The sequence below is a fragment of the Vigna unguiculata genome, chromosome 2 (assembly GCF_004118075.2).
Source record: "Vigna unguiculata cultivar IT97K-499-35 chromosome 2, ASM411807v1, whole genome shotgun sequence".
In the NCBI taxonomy this organism is placed as follows: Eukaryota; Viridiplantae; Streptophyta; class Magnoliopsida; order Fabales; family Fabaceae; genus Vigna; species Vigna unguiculata.
In genome coordinates, this window is record NC_040280.1 from 20,001,593 (window position 1) to 20,019,493 (window position 17,901).

Consider the following 17,901-nt stretch of genomic DNA (forward strand, 5'->3'; position numbering starts at 1 on the left):
GAAAGCAAAAAGAAACTTTGCGGAATATGCAACTTCTATTATCTTCTCTAAGAAGTTTATGGTGGTAATACTTCTTTTTGTGAAAATTAAAATAAGTAAAAAAGGATTTATAGAAAATGTCAAAATCATGCTACTTAATTTCATTCATAAAGCAAAGAAATCCATATTTGTAAAAACTCTTATTTATCAAAAAATCACTCTTTTTGTTCAAATATAAACGAAAATAACTACTTTTTACAATTAATGAAAAAGTTAATATAATTCAATTCTATTAACCATCATGTTTAAGAAATAAACTTTCTTTAAAGGGTCTTTTTTAAAACTTGATAAAACAAAATAAGAGAGTAATTAAGAGTGTATGTTTATGATACCATTAAATAAAATAAAATAAAACTTGTTAAAGGTTGTTTATATTTAAGTTTATTAAAAATTTTGGTCTATATAATTGAGTAAGCAGAGAATATTTTATCTCGAAACTAAAATATAAACAAAACAACTAAAGTTAACATTAATTAAGAAGGATAATATTTAATTCTAATAATTACATTTGATTAAAACGTTTTTCACTTATACTTGATACTAGAGTAAGACTTTAAATTAATTAAGAAATACTTTTATAATTATGTCACTAAGTGAATAAAAATGGTTGAAATATTTTGAGCATAATTGTTGGTAGGAAGAATAACAAAAAAACATGGATCCAGAAATAGCGTGTAAGTTATAGTAGCGGCGATAGGAACCACGTAGTGTATATGTGTGTAGAGTACAAAATGATCACGAACTGAAGTATGAACTGAAACTTGGAACAAGTAAGATCCACGTGGACCCCACTTAACAAAAAATCTTGTTTCCAATTTCACAAACTCAACTTCAATTTTTCCTTTGCTTTTCTTTTCTTCCTTCCCAATTTCTCTTTTCTCTCAATCCAATCGATTCGGATTCTCATGGATTCCCTTCCTTCCGTGTCGCCTTCCATGGTGCTCCCTCCCAGCCACCCTTTCCGCCGTCTCCCTCCGCGGTTCCTCTCCGCCCGAACCCGGAGCCGCCGCCGCCACCACGTCTCCGTCTCCTGCACACTCGCCGGCGACGGCGCCCACGACGACCTCGACAGGGCTCTCCACATGGACGGCGCCATTCCAGGCACCTCCAACGAGTTTGTCAAGCGCGTCTCCTCACGCGCCTACGACATGCGCCGCAACCTCCAGCAGTCCTTCGATTCCAGCAGCTACGACGGTACTATACACACCTTCCCTTCCCTTTTCTTCCATAAACATTGGTTAAGATCATAGACGCTATCTTTTTTATTTTGCATGTAGTAATTGAAACATATTTCAATTGTAATAGCTAAAATGTATAACTAACCGTAGTGATCTATGGATAATTTATCCTTATTCTTATACCTCCGAAATTAACGTTTATCTATGTGTAGGGATTAGAATTTACAGTTGCATAACCGTAGTCGTAAGGACTGAAACTTGAAATAAAGATCGTCATAATGACTAAGTGCATGGTTTAATGCTATAGTTGTTGTACATTTAAAAATTGAAGGGAGAAAGCAAATTGTTGTTAATGTGTTGTTTATATTTCTTTGATTTTTATTCAGTTTTAGATGCCAACCCTTGGAGAGAGACTTCGAAGCCCGTGTATGTACTCACGCAAAAGGAAAATCAATTGTGCACAATGAAGACCCGCAGAAATAGAAGGTTGGGTTGATTAGTGATTCAATGTGTTGTGTCCTTTTTCTTGGTTATTGTGGTTGGCATTTCTCGTTGCTGAGTGTGCTTTTTCCTGTGACAGTGAGGTTGAAAGAGAACTGGGATTGTTGTTTTCTAAAGGAGGCAAGTGGGGATCTGGAATTGGAAATCAGTCCAAACAGGCGAGGGGAGGAACTACCAAGTTTCAAATGCTTGTGGAAGATGTTAGAGAGGGAGTACTGGTATGTGTTCCATTACACATGATATTGTGACTTAATTTATTTTCATCAAACATGTGAGGAACATTTTTTAATGTGAAATTCACGCGAAAATATCTTAATATTATGATATATGTGTTTTTACCTTTTGTTTGAATTCAATCGTTATATGGTTACTTCAATTTGAAGCCAATTTTTATATGGTACTTCAGCTACTTTGGTTAGCGCAAACCAGGATCGATGCACCTAAAAAATGCAGTTCTTTATGTACTTTTGGGACTATTCACCTATTAGAATTGGAGTATGGTTTTAAGAAAGGATCTGCAACTGAAAAGCCTCAACCTCAATGTTAAATGTCTTGATGTGTCCACTGTGGCAATTGTGACCCCATCAATGTTGAAAACATACACGGATCTCTCATGTAACTTTCCTATACATATTATAAAGTTGAAACTCCAATTCTGATTGAAGAACAACAGAAACAATATCTGCAGAAATGCATCTCTAAGTTATGTCCCTAAATGCAATGAAACAATATTGTGTCCATAACTTATTGCATGGTTTATTGTAATTTTTGATCTATTCGAACATTATTTAATCACTTAGAATATGGTTGCAGGTGTTTGAAGATGAAAATGAGGCAGTAAAGTATTGTGACTTGCTAGAAGGAGGTGGTCAGGGTTGTGAGGGTGTTGCCGAGATAGAAGCCTCATCGGTACAAATAACTAACCGATTATTATTTGTCACTGTTCTTTCTGTTGCTTGGAAACAATGCACCACAACAATTGCTTTGTTCTTGCAGATATTTGATCTTTGCCAGAAAATGAGGGCTCTTGCAGTTCTATTCCGCAGAGGGAGGACACCTCCTCTTCCTGAAAGTCTTAAACTCAATCTGCGAGCTCGTAAAAGGTCCCTTGAAGATCAAGATGATTTGATGTGAAATTCATATTCCCTTTTCATGAGGGAAGCATCTGTGCTAATTGCTAATATTCTTAGCCCCCTAAAGGAACAAAATATGTATATTCATAGAAATTCATTCATCATATAATTGAAAATAATATAGCATGTATATGATTGTTCAATGCTTATGCTCAATGCATATGGTAACAAAAAAAAATGTATACGGTTGTCCAATGCTTGTGCTTGCTTAAAAAATTAAAGTATTTTGAGATTTGATTATTGTTAAATTAATTTTTGTTTAGATAAGTTATGAAAAGATGTTTTAAAATAATTAATTTTGTTCGAATGTAAGAAAACCATAAATATTTGGAATATGTATTAACCTGAAAGAAAAAAGTAGTTAAAAAGGTAACTATACATTATATAAGCAGTTTATTTTTCATAAAAACAACTGAAATTAAAGAAAATTGTCTTAAGCATGTTGTTAGAGGTGACCTTGTATGGATTATGGATGCAATATTAAATCCACATTATGTCTATAAAATGCTTCCATGTTATGAATCTCTTGGATGTTGCTTATCTGTTGGAACACTAAATACTATTGGTTAAACTCTAATCTAGTTCTTTAAGTATTAATTTTGAACATAGCTTATTTAGTTCCAGAACTTTTAGAAAATAAAATAATTGCTTTTGACATAAAATCGATGGTTTGTTTTTATATATTCATTTATATATAAGCTACCTATCACTACCATGTACACTGGGTGCTGGTCCTATTTTTTAGGTTTATGAAAGATATGTGGATAAGTTTCTCAATAAAGGAGATAAAAGAAAAACGACAAAAAATGAAATAATTTTTCATAAGCTAAAACTTACGTATAAGTTAAAGAAAAAGAAAAGAAGAGAATTTAGATAGAAAACTTCTACTCTTTTTTTTTATATAATTTTAACATATAAAAAAGTATATTTTTTTTCTCAAAAAATATTTATGCTGAACTTTGTCTAAAAAAACACTAAACAAAATAATGAAGGGTTCTCCACAATACTTTTATTAGATACTTTTCATTTTGATTTGGCAATAATATGATAAAATGAAAGAGGAAATGTTTAGAATTCTAAAATATTTCAAAAGTTTATTTAAACTTTTTTTTCTTAAATTTATAGAATAGTATAGCGACAAACAATAATCTCAGAGACTAAATTAATTGTTTAGTCTAAAATAAAAGCATGATTTGATCCCCTTTGTTGGATGACCACGAGCCATTTTTTAATGCAGTGTGAACAAAAGTTCTCCACTGTATATATAAAGTATAAAATTTGATATGCACAATCTGAGTTGAACTGTGGCAATCTATAAAGTGTGGTCATACACTAAATTAGTACAAGGAGCACGAAAGGTGTCATACAAAAACAGGATATACCCCACACCTGATCCTAACGAGAAAAACAGAAAAACAAAATTCTTCAAAGTGAAGATAATATTTAAAAATAGAATTCGAGTATGGAATTTAATTTAATCACGTTACAGTTGATTAACTAAAGTGTAAAGCACTTGAATAAATAATATTTAAGTTCCGAATATAATAATTAATTCATTTGAAAAAAAAATTACAGTTGAATTAGTAAACGCAGAATAACTAATAAAACTGATAAGAGAGCAAAAACTTCACAATCACATGACACCAACAAACTAGAAAGGAGAAGAAACAAAGCCACAAATTAGCACATTACATACACATTACACATTACAGCGAACCGTTTTCTGATCTTCAATTTCATTTGCATGTGAATTTTGCAGCATTTGATTTCCTTTCGCGTTGCATTTCGCGAGTAGTCATCGAAACATAGCAACTGAGGTGGGCGGCAATCGGCGATGAGCACCGGCAGCAGCAGATCGTCCGCCACGGCGGCGAAGGAGAAGGCTCGGGTGAGTCGGACGTCTCTCATTCTGTGGCACTCGCACCAAAACGATGCCGCGTCTGTGCGGAAGCTTCTTGAGGAGGATCCATCGCTGGTGAAGGCAAGGGATTACGACAGCCGCACGCCGCTGCATGTGGCTTCGCTCCACGGCTGGGTCGAGGTTGCTAACTGCTTGCTCGAATTCGGTGCTGACGTCAATGCTTTGGATCGTTGGAAAAACACTGTACTCTCTCTCCCTCCCTATTTATGTCGTGTTATGATTGATTCATTGATTAGAGTTTTTTTTTTTTTTTTTTTAACTTCTTCTGACGAATAATTTAGTGTTGTTTTGTTCTGGAAAGCCTTTGGCTGATGCAGAAGGAGCTAAAAAAATGCCGATAATCGACCTTTTGAAGTCAAATGGAGGCTTGTCTTATGTAAGTATATTCAATGGAGGAGGCATTTTTTTCTCGCAACGAAAATAGAAATGTGAGCACGTCGATTAACTGACACTGACATAGATTGTTCGAGCTTAATCAAATCGTCTTTAGTTCTAGTAATGTTGCCTAATGGGGAGAATGATACCTGTTGTCTCAAACCAAAAGATAAAATAAAAATGTATTTTCTATTGCATTAAAACGAGAGAGGAATGAGTTAGTGATAATGATGTGTGTATGTGTTGCAATGAGTTTGATGTTTGATTACGCAGGGCCAAAATGGAAGTCATTCTGAAAAGGGCCAAAATGTTCTTCCCCCATTGCCTAACAAATGTGACTGGGAAGTTGACCCATCTGAGCTGGACTTCTCTCATTCAGTTTGCATTGGAAAGGTGTTTTCTTTATTTTCTTGATCTCGTTTGCATTGTGCTGTATCAAGATCTTACTGTGAATTTTAGAACTTGCACTGTGTTTATTGTGGTAGAGCTGTGAGTATGAAATTGTGTCTTAATCGTATAGACTGGATGTGAGTATGAAATTGTCGTTTTCATCATAGACTGTATCGTATGTGAGTACAAATAGTTGTGAGTCTTCAATTGTTAATCTTCGTGATGATAATCTGGTCGTTTATTTATTTATTTTTAATTTATTTTGTCTTGGTTTTTCTAAGTTTTTTAATTTCTTTATACACTCTGTTTCTCGCTATCATTTCTACGTGATTGCTTTACTGCTCATATCCTTTTACTTTTACTTTGCATTCATACAGTTGATGAACCAAATCTGATCTTGAGGTTTGATCTTATTGTGGGTGTGTTTTCTGAAGGGATCTTTTGGCGAGATCGTAAAAGCCCATTGGCGTGGAACGCCTGTTGCCGTCAAACGTATTCTTCCATCTCTGTCAGATGATAGATTGGTGATGTAAGATCCTTTATTTAATTTCTAGAATTTTAGACTGTTTCTTGCGGTGATGTTTGTTCTGTTTGAATTAGCTAACTCTTTGGGAAAAATGGTTTACATTAAAGCTCATGTATAATCAAACCCCTTAAAAATGAAATAATGAATAATAAAAAGGAGAGAGAAGGCAATACACAGACAAACTTGTGATTAAGCTTGTGCATTTTCAGAAATCGTCCATTTTTTCTATCTATCTTACACTTTTTTCAGTCACTTATCCCTTTATTTTTGTTGATCACTTTTCAATACAGTCAGGACTTCAGGCACGAGGTTAATTTACTTGTGAAACTTCGACACCCTAATGTTGTTCAATTTCTTGGAGCTGTTACAGACAAGAAGCCTCTTATGTTAATTACTGAGTATCTAAGAGGAGTACGTGAATGCATATAAATAGACACCTAGGTTCAGATGCTCTGAACTCACGAAATCTTGTGCTTTAAGATTAAACTTTCTTAAATTACTATTTCGTGTCTTTTATAGGGTGATCTTCATAAGTACCTCAAGGACAAAAGTTCTCTTAGTCCATCAGCAGCTATCAACTTTGGCTTGGATATTGCTAGGTATGGTGTGTTATTCCTGATGTTTCCTTTGTTTTTCTTTTTAAATTTGTTTGTAAAGAGAACAAACAGAAAACCTCAAAACAAGAGAGACATTAACCCCCTTGATCTTTTTAACCTCTCTGTAAATCTGTTATATAATTATAAATTATGAATTATAAATCATACCTCAAATGGATAAGTCTCGTGGGACAGCGACTGAGAAGCTGAAACAACTGTTAAATTTGACCCCACTAAAGACCTGGGATTGCAAGGAGAGCACTCTTGCATAGGACAGGACCTTAATCTGTTGCCTTGTTCTACGTTTTACTGAAATGGATGGACGGAAGATGTTCCAATTTCAAAAGAAGTTTGCCATACCTACTTCTAAAATATTTCCAGAAGTAATTTCCTAAGCTTCCAGGCAACATCAAGATCAATAAAAGATGATTGATTGTAATGAACTCCCAAAGCTCATAACTTGAGCATTGGTATAGAAAATAATGCTTTACCGTCTTGCTTTACAATCTAATTGCTATGGGATATTGTGAATTACTATGTCCGTGACCTAGTAAAAGTCTTATATCTTTATGGGTGTCTCTTTGCTTCTCGACTTACTTTGAAATTCTATTGGACTCTGCTTGTGGCTTTCTTTGGTGTTCTTATGGATGCTTCAGGGTGATGGATTGGGAAGTTTACTGCTCTTTTCCATGTTCTAAGATATTCCCTCCCCTGTTTTAGACAATGTATTCTACCCATGTCATAGATGTACTTTTCTTAGGCTTCTACAAAGATAAAATAGAAAATCAAACATTGTCGGTGTTATAAAGGAATGCAAATAGTTCAACTCAAATAACTCAATCATCTTTCTCTGAAATCTGACTTCCTCGTTGCTGATAAGTGAACTACAATGGAATTGGTTATAGCTTAAAAGTATCGGCTCTCACGCTTTTATTAATATAATGTATTTAAACGGCTTAAACTTTGTTGGAGATAAGGTTGCAAAGATTTGGAACCCCATAAAAGCAGATTTCCACCGTACGAAGTCTTCGTGCTTGTTTACTTCTCACTACCATTGTTGCGATCTAATGTTTGTCTTGACTTAGACTATGACCCAAAGTTTCCTCATAAGGTATAAGAATACTGGTTTGTGCATGTAATGAAGAAATTACATGCAGTAACACTTTTAAGCATATATATGCCATTTGATATAATTTTATACGTGATTTTTTTTTTTTTTTTCTGATCATGGTCAGTTTTGCTGTCTCTGAGTATGAGGAAATGCTATCCTAGCTTGCCATTTTTGTTTAAAACAAAAACTGTATTCACAAACTCACTAGAAAATCGTTTAAGATTTCTGTTATTTTTGTTAAAGAAACTGATTAGTTCTTTTTGAGGTAAGGGAAGAGCTTCAAGAATGTTGTCAGATGCATAACTAAGCTCATCACAGAGCATCATGTATTCCTAACGATGCTGATAAAACATTCCTAGGAAATCTAGAAACACTTGAAAGCATGCAGGTTCATTGAATCTAACTATTTTTCTAATCTATATTTAGTAATACTGTTTGTAGAGGGATGGCCTATCTTCACAATGAACCAAATGTTATCATCCATCGAGACCTAAAGCCAAGGTAAATATGTTATTCTTACAAATTGATCTCAATTTTTCTTTGTCCTAGATTTAGAGTATTTAACATGATCTAGAACATGATAGGAATTTATTTATATGTCGATGCAAGAATGCACTACAAGTTGAAATCTTTTTCACCCCTAAAATTTCAGGAATGTTCTTTTAGTCAATACTAGTGCCGACCATTTAAAAGTTGGTGATTTTGGACTTAGTAAGCTTATTAAGGTCCAAAGTTCTCATGATGTATACAAGATGACGGGTGAAACTGGAAGCTGTGAGTATGAGAAATTCTTTCAAATTAATAGGACAAAATGCATAGACATGGCATGAACTTTACCTTGTTTTGAAATATCCATCTTGAACTTGCATAACGAGGTGAGTGCTTAGCTTTCAAACTCTGCTATGAGACCAATCCGCTCAGTAATTAATTAAAATCACTGATAATATGACTTGTATGAGATAATATCTATTTTTTGTTTGTTTTATTTTTAAGTTCCATAACTTAAAAAATGTAGAATAAAAGGAACATAAAGAGTATTTTAAAAAATAAAATAAAATCATGAGTTACGTTACAAGATTATCAAATGAATGAATCAACACCCATGTCATATGATGAATGGTTTTTGTTACGCTTATGCATGGAAGAGTCTATCTAATTGAGGTTTACGAAAGGTCAATCTAAAATTGGAATTTTAATATGGCTATTTCAAAATGAGGTAAAGTTGAAGGAATGTATGCAATTATTTTAATTAAAAGTAGTAAGATTTGAAGGATTGTATGCACAAAATTGAAATTTGCTTCTTTTGGGGGAAAAATAGACCGCTACATGGCTCCTGAAGTTTTCAAACACCGGAGATATGATAAGAAGGTTGACGTGTTCTCCTTTGCAATGATTCTGTATGAGGTAATTCCGCCCTTAAGACTTAGATTTTTGTTTGATAAAATGGTAAAAAGTTGAAGATAGTTCTAAACTTCGAATTCACTATTCTTGAAATCTTCTTTGGCTCAGATGCTTGAAGGTGAACCGCCTTTTTCAAATTATGAACCATATGATGGAGCCAAATATGTGGCAGAAGGACACAGGCCTTCATTTCGATCAAAGAGTTATACCTCTGACCTGCGAGAGTAAGTCATTTCTAATTACCCTCTCAAATCCAATTTCTTCTCCCATTCGCGTTTGCTATCTGTCAGAGACGTAAATCATTCTCTCTCTCTCTCTCTCTCTCTCTTTTTAAACTGATGAAATCAATATCAGACGTAAATCATTCTTTACCTTTGAAATTATTAACTTAGCATCCACTTCCCCTCTTCTTTGCTTTTACACCAACCCAGCGTCTATACTCTTAATGTGTGAACAGTAAGCCATAATGAATGAGAATAAGATTTAAGTTAAGAGAACAACAGCGAGACATTTATTTTTATCCTGCTTCTCTGTTGTGCTTGGAAGAAAATTTTACAACTATGCTTACCCTTAAGGGTGCCGCTTGGTAATAATCCTAGAGTTCTAGTGTGACATGACAAGCATAAATATGAAATCTCTCATTTCGAGATCACTTGGTAGTAAGTTATGAATGCTTTACAATTAGGCTGCCAGAGTTCCAGTCTAGTCAAATACTCATCTCTGTTCTATCAACTATTTCTTAGAGCAGCTTCAGGGCTGTAATTTGTAATCATATGGAATTTGACCTTGCGTGTTCTTAGTTTAACAGAGGAGTGCTGGTCTTCTGAGATAAGTCAAAGACCTTCGTTCATAGATATCCTTAAACGGCTTGAAAAGATCAAGGAAAATTTGCCTTCAGATCATCACTGGAGAGTGTTCGCTTCATGAATTATAAGAGCATTCCTGTCCAGATATTCAGGTGATTATCTGCTGTTACCATTCCAATGCTGCTGCGAGGTTGTCAAAGAAGCCAATTTGGAATACCTAGCTGGGGTCATACAAGGTGTTTTGAACTTAAGTCTCAGATGAGCGTAACTGGTTGATGCTGATTCTTTTAACAGGTTTTTACATTCAATTACTTTTTTGTCTCATTAAAATTCTTGGCTGAGTTCCATTCAGCTATTGTTGTGAGCAGGTAATAGTGGTTGTTTCGAGTGTAATATGTTGTGTACAAAACCCTTTTAAGGAAAAATATAACAATTCTAACTAATGTTTAAATTTTATCTTATGTTCGAAAACTTTTGGTAGTTTTCATTTCTTGAACATTGTTTGACCAGTTCATGTGTTAAATTCTATCAACTACTATCAGATTTCCTTCCCAATTTTTAGGTTGTTCTTGTATTGGTTGTGAAGGTTTAGTTAGGAATTGTCCTCCTATGTCAGCAAATATTGGACCTGTCCGAACCTATTCTGTCAGCTTGATCCCCTATGAGAAGAGGTGATCCATTAAATATTTTAGGTGCAGGAAGAAACTCCCTTCAAGGTGATGATCTCTAAGGAGAGAGACAAAGTGGCAGGCTGCTCAATCCAATTTTATCTGTATGTGAACATGGTGATATCACCTACGCCTAAATTATCCTAGATTAGTTACTCCATCATTCGGTGTGACATTTATGTTTATAGAGCGTTGAGGTGATTCTTGGCATTTGTAGCCAAATTATTGACTAACTTTACAGCATTTTGAGATCCAGATGCTACCAAATGATTATGTTTTAAGATGTGAGAGTATTGTTAGCTGGATTATTTGGCCAAGGGCATAAGTTCTCTTCTCATAAATTTGTTAAGGGAAATGATACTTTTACAAAGTTTTGTTTGACAAACTTTGACAAACAACCATTTTTAGTAAAAAACCCTAAAATTTTATTACTTTATTCTTGTAAAGTGAAATTAATTTCTCCTGCAAACTGAAATCAAGTGATGGGCATTACAAATTAGAAATTAAAAATTATGTGCTACCACTACCAAAGCCATGTTAATTTGTTATATCCAGGGAAATTTTTGCATAATCAGATCTATAAACATTGTTCATTACCTGAATTGTACATGACATACATATGGTTTGCATAATAAACTTTTAATATGTATGACATATTAAATATTCATATTTAATATATATATATATATATATATATATATATATAATTAGCGGACTAAATCCCGAATTAGATTAAATAAATGTTGTGGTATTATTCACACCTTTTTCTCATCAGGGACTGTCATCACACCATCACTCAACCAGAGTGCTATGCTATGAATAGAAGTGTATTGTTTGAACACATATGTGAAAAGAAGTGCATTGTTTAAGCACACAATACAATAACCTATCCATTTTTTCTGTTTTTTGAAACCCAAACTAAAAAACAACAATAGTTCCTTATGAATTTATCTATTTTCAACAAAATAACAGGAACAGTATTGCATAATTTAGAGGTCTCCACATGTGTATATGCTATAGACTGATGCTCTGGTATGCTCATGAGCACAATATAAAAGAAATGACAAAATTTCAGAGGATTTTCTTCTTCTCAAAGAAGGTCTTCAAGTGCCGTAGTTGCAACCCTGCTACTGACATGCAGACAAAAAGTGAAAGAAAGCACAGCCACAACATACTGGTGTTGGTTTCCCAGTTGTGCAGTTCCATTTCTTCTTCTCTAAAAGAAAATATGGTGAATAGAAGAAACATTAAAATCCTCATAAAATTTGAATTAAGAATTCAGATACAAACTAATGTGCATGCTTACTGTTTTCGAAGATCAATAATCTCCTCGTGAATGGAAGAGACAACTTCCTGTAAAATCTGTAGCTGACGTACCATTCCCTGCAAATATGAGACAAATCAGTGTATGGTAATTTAAGGGTTGAAAAATTAACACTATTTGCATTAGACATGTATGAAGGGTGGGGATAAACAATTGGATTTGAATTATATATGTTTCTTTCAATAGATCCTTAAATTGCATTTCACTATTTTTTTTTTTATCTCACATTTACCTTTCTTGGTGTTATATATAATAGTTGTATGACAAAATGTAAATATGAATTTTTACTCATGTTAATTTATTTTACATCAATCTTTGTCTCTTGTTTTGTGTAGAAAGTGTTTAACAAATATACGTCCTTAATACTAATACAAACACTCACTTACATCTATATTGCTTTTCTTTGCAACATTGGACCAATCTTTTGCTGCAACACCTGTTCTCCAATCGAGATCAATTGTGAGAGTTATCTGGGGTTTGTGATGGCCAATCCGGAAACATGCCATGTGATCACCATTTTCTCTTGCCACAAATGCAAACTGTCCTGAATGAACATATTCACTCTGGTGATAAATATTGTTGTTCCCTCTCAGTGAACCCACCTGACAAACCAAATAACCCATCATTCAAATTTACCACTATATTAATTCAGACACAAAAATTATAAAAAAAAAAAAAAAACATCAAAGCTGAATTTTCTACTCCTTGATTCTCTATCTACCTTCCTTCTGTTGGATCCCATTCAGTGGGTACATTTTTCGATCCTTCAAGTATATTCAAGACTTGATTTCAAAACTACAAGTTCAACAGAAGCAATATATTCCACACTAATCCACCCACTCTTGCATCTTATCATGAGAGTGAAAATGAAAATCACTACATGCATTGGTGAAATAGAAATGAAAAGGCACACCCCAGATTAAAAAGAAAAAAGAAAAAAACTGATAACCATTGCATCAAACAAAAATTACTGTATCAAAACCTTAACCTAAACAAGTGTTGAGAAATAACCAAGAAATTTACCCGAACACTGACACTATGAGAATCAGGCAAGGGTTGATCAACGTGGGGATTAACGACACTGTAATTGCCCACTGCCATTGAATTCTTCCTTATGTCTTCGGATATACATTTGGTCTGACCTGATTGCAATTCAAACCTCAGTGATTGAACTGAATATGAAAACACTCCAAAAATCAGAAGAAAAAACCAATGGGGTGGTGGGTTTAGTTTAAACATAGTATTCAGTGAGTGACGAGGTACTACAAACCATGAAACGTGTACGGTGAATTCATATATATACTATGTGTCATTATTACAAAGTTGGTCAAATTTTGATTCTTTCCGTGTGTCTTTCACTGGAGCATGCACGTCAAATTTGTTTCATAGTTCATCGTGGTTGGTTACTTTGTATTTCTTTCCTTGTTTGTGCTGTTTAACAAATTTATAATATTAATAAAAAAGATATTTTAGTGTAAACAAATTCTTATCAATTTTAATTCTTTGAAATAATTATTTTTTTTAAATTCGATTGCTTTTTCAATTTGACTTTTTTTTTTAAAAAAATTTAACCTTTTTTTAAAGGAAAATAAATATTTATAATAAAAGAACTATCTACAAATAGAAAAATAAAGTTATCTTCTAATTGTTAGTAGAGAAATTGAACTCACAATTTTCTCTCACTCTCTTTCCCAACTTTACTACTAAATCATCTTTATATCCCTTGTCATCATAATACGAAATAAATAATGTTGTTCTAAATATATTTTTATAAATTTTCATCATATATATATATATATATATATATATATAATTATATTACAATATATTTACATATAACTAAAAATTTAAATTATCAATTAATTTAAAAAATTAGACAAGATAAATTGATACTCATTTATTTAATTATATGTTAACTAGTTACTTGCTAAGGTATCATCCACTCGTAAATTTCCTACATAGCTTAGCATCTTTTTATAAATTTGCATAATTTTAGACATGATTAACTTTAGTGCTTTAATTCACGTATGGTTAAAACATTAAACTAAAACATTAGATTTTGTACTGATCAAGGCACAGACCTCCATAGAAATTTATATCTATTTTAGCCTTCAGCATGACCCATATTGAAGAATGGGGCTCATGTACTGATCAAAGCCGAATAGTACTCGACCTCGAAAGAAACTCTGGACCGAGAGTTAATAGCTCATTTAGTTCAACTTGTAACCAGTTTCCACAATTCGGTAACCATTTCTCTTGGCTAGGTATTATAAAAAGATTCAAAAAATAATTCGGATATATTATTTCAAAAAATATGGTACCATATATATACATACAAGGGTGTTATTATTCTTCATTTATCAAAGGAATGACAGCTGCACAGATTTGTTGCTCATAGAGATAATAATACCTAAATTATAGCTAACACAATATTTCATTGCATAATATTTGCTAATAGAATATTTGGCATATCTTAACACCCCCACTCAAGTTGGTGCATGGATATCACACATCCCCAACTTAAAGACTCATTAAACACTTTGCTTGACACCCCTTTAGTGAGAACATCAGTCAACTGCAATTCTAATCTTACAAAAGGAAAGGAAATGATTCCAGCTTCAAGTTTTTCTTTGATGATATGTCTATCAATCTCCACATGCTTTGTTCTATCATGTTGCACCAGATTGTGGCAATTGCTATAGTCGATGTATTATCACCGTACAAACTCATAATTTCATTTTGTTCAAAGTTCAAATCTGATAGCACATTTTTAATCAACAAAAGTTCACAAACACCTAGTGTCATGCCTCTGAATTCTGGTTCAGCACTAGATCTTACTACAGGCTATTTTTTACTCCTCCAAGTTACAAGATTCCCTCCTACAGAAGTAAAGTATCCAGAGGTAGATGTTCTATCATCTTTTGAACCTGCCCAATCTGCTTCAGTGTACTCTTCTACTTTTAAGTTTCCATGATTTGAGAAAAAAAATTCCTTTTCTAGGAGCGGACTTTAAATATCTCAAAATTCTCTCAACAACATCCAAATGAAGCTTTCGTGGGTCATGCATAAATCGACTAACAACATTCACTGCATAGGTAATATTTGAACGTGTATGAGACAAATAAATTAATTTTCCTACCAGTCTTTAGTATCTCCCTCTATCTATGTTTGTTGAATTTGAGCATTGAAAGAGTTTATGATTTTGTTCAATTGGTGTATCAATTAGTTTACTCTCAAGCAGTCCAATTTTCGATAGTAATTCAATAGTATATTTTCTTTGGCATAGAAAAATACCATGTTTTGATCTAGCTACTTCAATACCCAAAAAATATTTGAGGTTTTCAAGTTGTTTCATCTCAAATTCAGATGCAAGGTATTATTGTAAACTAGAAATCTCTGAACACCTCTTAGCATCAAACACTCTTTCTAGATTCTTCATCCACTAATCCGCCTCATCTTGGATAATCTTTCCATCAAACTGTTTAGGATTATGCTTCATAAAGTCCTCCAGCTTTGGGGTTGAGAAGCCCCAATTGTGGCCCTAATGGAGTCTAACTATTGCAAAGCAACAATATGCTGTTGTTGAGAGGCTTCAACTGCTAGCCTCACTACCTTTATCTGTTGTAAAGCAACATGATGTTGAATCTAGTAGAATATAAGGATAACATTCAAAGGGTGTCCTTAACGAAGGCATAACACTAGACTCACACATCATATTTCCTCCTTAGGAATGATACAACTACATAATTCACACAAAATAGAAATATCATAATCTTCTCACCATAAAACATCTCCTTGAATCATTCTCATACCTAACATGGATTAGCTCCTCAAATTATTCAAATATGAAAACCATAGACTTGCCCAATGAGCACATACAATTACTCAGCGAATAACCCCTGGACATTCATACGCCCAACAATTGAACGTTTCACTTAACAAGTTCAACACTGGAACCAAATTCAAATTCATTAGCCTAGCGAGACAGGGTTGCTAAGTGAATCCCAATCCTCCTGACTCTCGGCAAAAATCAAATTCAGTATTCGCTTAGCGATAATCTTTTCGCCCTGCGAGAAAATCTCCCTTGACTCTTTGTCAAATTCAGTTTGCCTAGCGCCCAACGAGTCTGCAAAATTGCAGACAACATAAACTTGCAATTTGATAATTCCCAACACAACCTAAATATTTCTCACAAGTCTCAAACAATTTACCAGCACGCCAATGACAATTGAAATCATCAATTCCAATCATAACAAGCCAAAATCACATATTATACCATTTAGAATTCCAATTTTTACAAGAACTTGAAATTTAACATTCCTTCATCTCATAAATTCAATTTACCCCAAATCAACTTACCAATTCAATCATATAATTTCAGTCTAAAATCAAACAGTAAACAGAAAATTGAATTTCAGAAATCATAGAATAGTTACATCATCTTCCCTCACCTTAAATGGAAGTTCCTCAACATCATTCCCTAGCTTCCACTCATAGAAAATCTAACTAGACTCACAAGAAGACCAAATCAATGATTTAAGGATTACACTAAAATCATCAACATGCAAGGACTAGATTGGGTAGAGTTGGACTACATGCAACTTAGAAAACCCAAGCTTAACAAAAAATTACAAATTTGACTCTAGAACATGGGTTAGAAGGGAAACTTACTATATTCACGATTTTGATTGACGAGATTTGTAGAGTTCTCTACAGTGGTCTTGACGATATGCTCTGATCAAGAAACAAATGAACTCTAAATGATATATTCTCGAGATAGGATAGAAATATAAAAAAGGAAATTGTGTTTTAGAGATATAGCCAGCTTTGCATATTGAATTCTATAGTTGGAGAACCTACTTATCCTTTTATTTTACCTTCTACATTAAAGATTTTATAAATTAAGGGTTTCACAAATTGACGTGGAATACAATGATAATTATGTGAGACATAAATAATATAAAAATAATCTTTAAAACTAGTTTTATTTTTAAAAAAAGTGAGTAGTTGTTCCTATAGCAACAATACGAGGTTATTTATGAGACCAAACCAATATCTTACTACAACTTCTAGGCTTCTCAATGGATTCTTGTCTTTGGGTTGGACCGTCTATTAAGTATTTGTCCTCTTTCTTCTTTGTTGCGAATGGAAATTGTACCTGCAAAAGAGACTTCAACACTCAAGTCAGCAGAGCTTGCTCCAAAATTAAATCACATATTAGTTTAATGAATTGTGTACCTTAAATTGTATGGGTCCACTTGTATTTATAGTAATTATTTGACTTACCTTAATTACATGGTTTGAAGGCTTTTGGATCTCTATTTGAAGGTATTTGGGCCTGGGCCTATCCCTTAAGGCACAATTTCCATCAATGACCATCAATGAGTTTCATTGAGAATTTCCTAGGTTTTGTTTAAGTTATTTTGAAGGTGAGTTTGTGTGAGTTGTGTACATATCGGTCTATCATCATGCTATCTTACCTTGTTTTGATGTCCGCTTACTTTACATTAGTCAATTACTCAGGATGTCTTTTGACGTGGTGTTTATGTAGTCAACTTTTTATGTCGTTCTTAAGGTTACTTGGACGCTAAGGGGTTGACTAATTATTCCTATAGGTGTTATGTATCCTACCGGAAAGTAACTGACATTGTTTGAGTTATGCAGGAGGTGTAAGACCTGGGAAAATTAAATAGTTATTTAATTGATTATTTAAAAAGGACGAGTAATGAAAATATTTAAAGTAATAAATGTGAGGAGCTGCGACGTGGAAAAGTACTAGCTCAAGTGGTTGAGAGTACTTTATTGTGTGTGAGGACTTGGGTTCGAGTCCTATGTGTGCAACTTGGATGTTATTTAAATTATGCATTTTGTGTACTCATTTATTGAATGCGTGGTGTGATGATAAATTCCTAAAATTGTAGGAGTTATCATG

At 33.5% G+C, this 17,901-nt stretch overlaps 3 protein-coding genes across 5 annotated transcripts; 2 read left to right on the forward strand and 1 right to left on the reverse strand.

Moving 5' to 3' along the window:
- The first annotated feature begins 779 nt into the window (after positions 1-779).
- LOC114172137 lies at positions 780-2,994 on the forward strand. Its single transcript, XM_028056800.1, has 5 exons — positions 780-1,233; positions 1,604-1,703; positions 1,798-1,936; positions 2,532-2,627; positions 2,715-2,994. Exons 1-5 carry the CDS (start codon positions 945-947, stop codon positions 2,850-2,852), a joined length of 762 nt encoding a protein of 253 aa, XP_027912601.1. The 5' UTR covers positions 780-944; the 3' UTR covers positions 2,853-2,994.
- A 1,455-nt stretch (positions 2,995-4,449) lies between these two features.
- Positions 4,450-10,959, forward strand: LOC114173063 (integrin-linked protein kinase 1-like). 3 transcript variants are annotated; one of them, XR_003602449.1, is made up of 12 exons: positions 4,452-4,955; positions 5,074-5,148; positions 5,421-5,540; positions 5,972-6,066; positions 6,354-6,474; positions 6,583-6,662; positions 8,212-8,271; positions 8,423-8,544; positions 9,089-9,174; positions 9,280-9,395; positions 9,972-10,271; positions 10,564-10,959. XR_003602449.1 is itself a non-coding variant. In XM_028057280.1 (11 exons), the coding sequence occupies exons 1-11, from the start codon at positions 4,686-4,688 to the stop codon at positions 9,996-9,998; spliced, it is 1,164 nt and encodes a 387-aa protein (XP_027913081.1). In that variant the 5' UTR covers positions 4,450-4,685; the 3' UTR covers positions 9,999-10,100. The 3 variants fall into 3 exon arrangements, 2 of the variants coding, with proteins under 2 accessions (XP_027913081.1, XP_027913080.1); XM_028057280.1 differs by lacking the exon at positions 10,564-10,959 and having other exon boundaries at positions 4,450-4,955; positions 9,980-10,100; XM_028057279.1 differs by having other exon boundaries at positions 9,972-10,959.
- Positions 10,960-11,427: 468 nt separating this feature from the next.
- On the reverse strand, positions 11,428-13,222 carry LOC114174676 (transmembrane emp24 domain-containing protein p24delta9-like). Its single transcript, XM_028059503.1, has 4 exons — positions 12,993-13,222; positions 12,356-12,571; positions 11,952-12,028; positions 11,428-11,861 (listed from the first exon to the last, which is right to left on the reverse strand). The coding sequence occupies exons 1-4, from the start codon at positions 13,206-13,208 to the stop codon at positions 11,717-11,719; spliced, it is 654 nt and encodes a 217-aa protein (XP_027915304.1). The 5' UTR covers positions 13,209-13,222; the 3' UTR covers positions 11,428-11,716.
- Positions 13,223-17,901: the final 4,679 nt, after the last annotated feature.

Excerpts from the sequence above, each read along its gene's own strand:
- LOC114172137 (XM_028056800.1), top strand. The coding sequence starts at position 945 with ATGGATTCCCTTCCTTCCGTGTCGCCTTCCATGGTGCTCCCTCCCAGC. Across the intron at positions 1,234-1,603 it reads CGATTCCAGCAGCTACGACG|TTTTAGATGCCAACCCTTGG; the intron begins GTACTATACACA and ends ATTTTTATTCAG. Across the intron at positions 2,628-2,714 it reads CCGAGATAGAAGCCTCATCG|ATATTTGATCTTTGCCAGAA; the intron begins GTACAAATAACT and ends TTGTTCTTGCAG.
- LOC114173063 (XM_028057279.1), top strand. The coding sequence starts at position 4,686 with ATGAGCACCGGCAGCAGCAGATCGTCCGCCACGGCGGCGAAGGAGAAG. Across the intron at positions 4,956-5,073 it reads TGGATCGTTGGAAAAACACT|CCTTTGGCTGATGCAGAAGG; the intron begins GTACTCTCTCTC and ends TGTTCTGGAAAG. Across the intron at positions 6,067-6,353 it reads TCAGATGATAGATTGGTGAT|TCAGGACTTCAGGCACGAGG; the intron begins GTAAGATCCTTT and ends TTTTCAATACAG.
- LOC114174676 (XM_028059503.1), bottom strand. The coding sequence starts at position 13,208 with ATGTTTAAACTAAACCCACCACCCCATTGGTTTTTTCTTCTGATTTTT. Across the intron at positions 12,572-12,992 it reads CTCATAGTGTCAGTGTTCGG|GTGGGTTCACTGAGAGGGAA; the intron begins GTAAATTTCTTG and ends TTGGTTTGTCAG. Across the intron at positions 12,029-12,355 it reads CAAAGAAAAGCAATATAGAT|GGAATGGTACGTCAGCTACA; the intron begins GTAAGTGAGTGT and ends TCATATTTGCAG.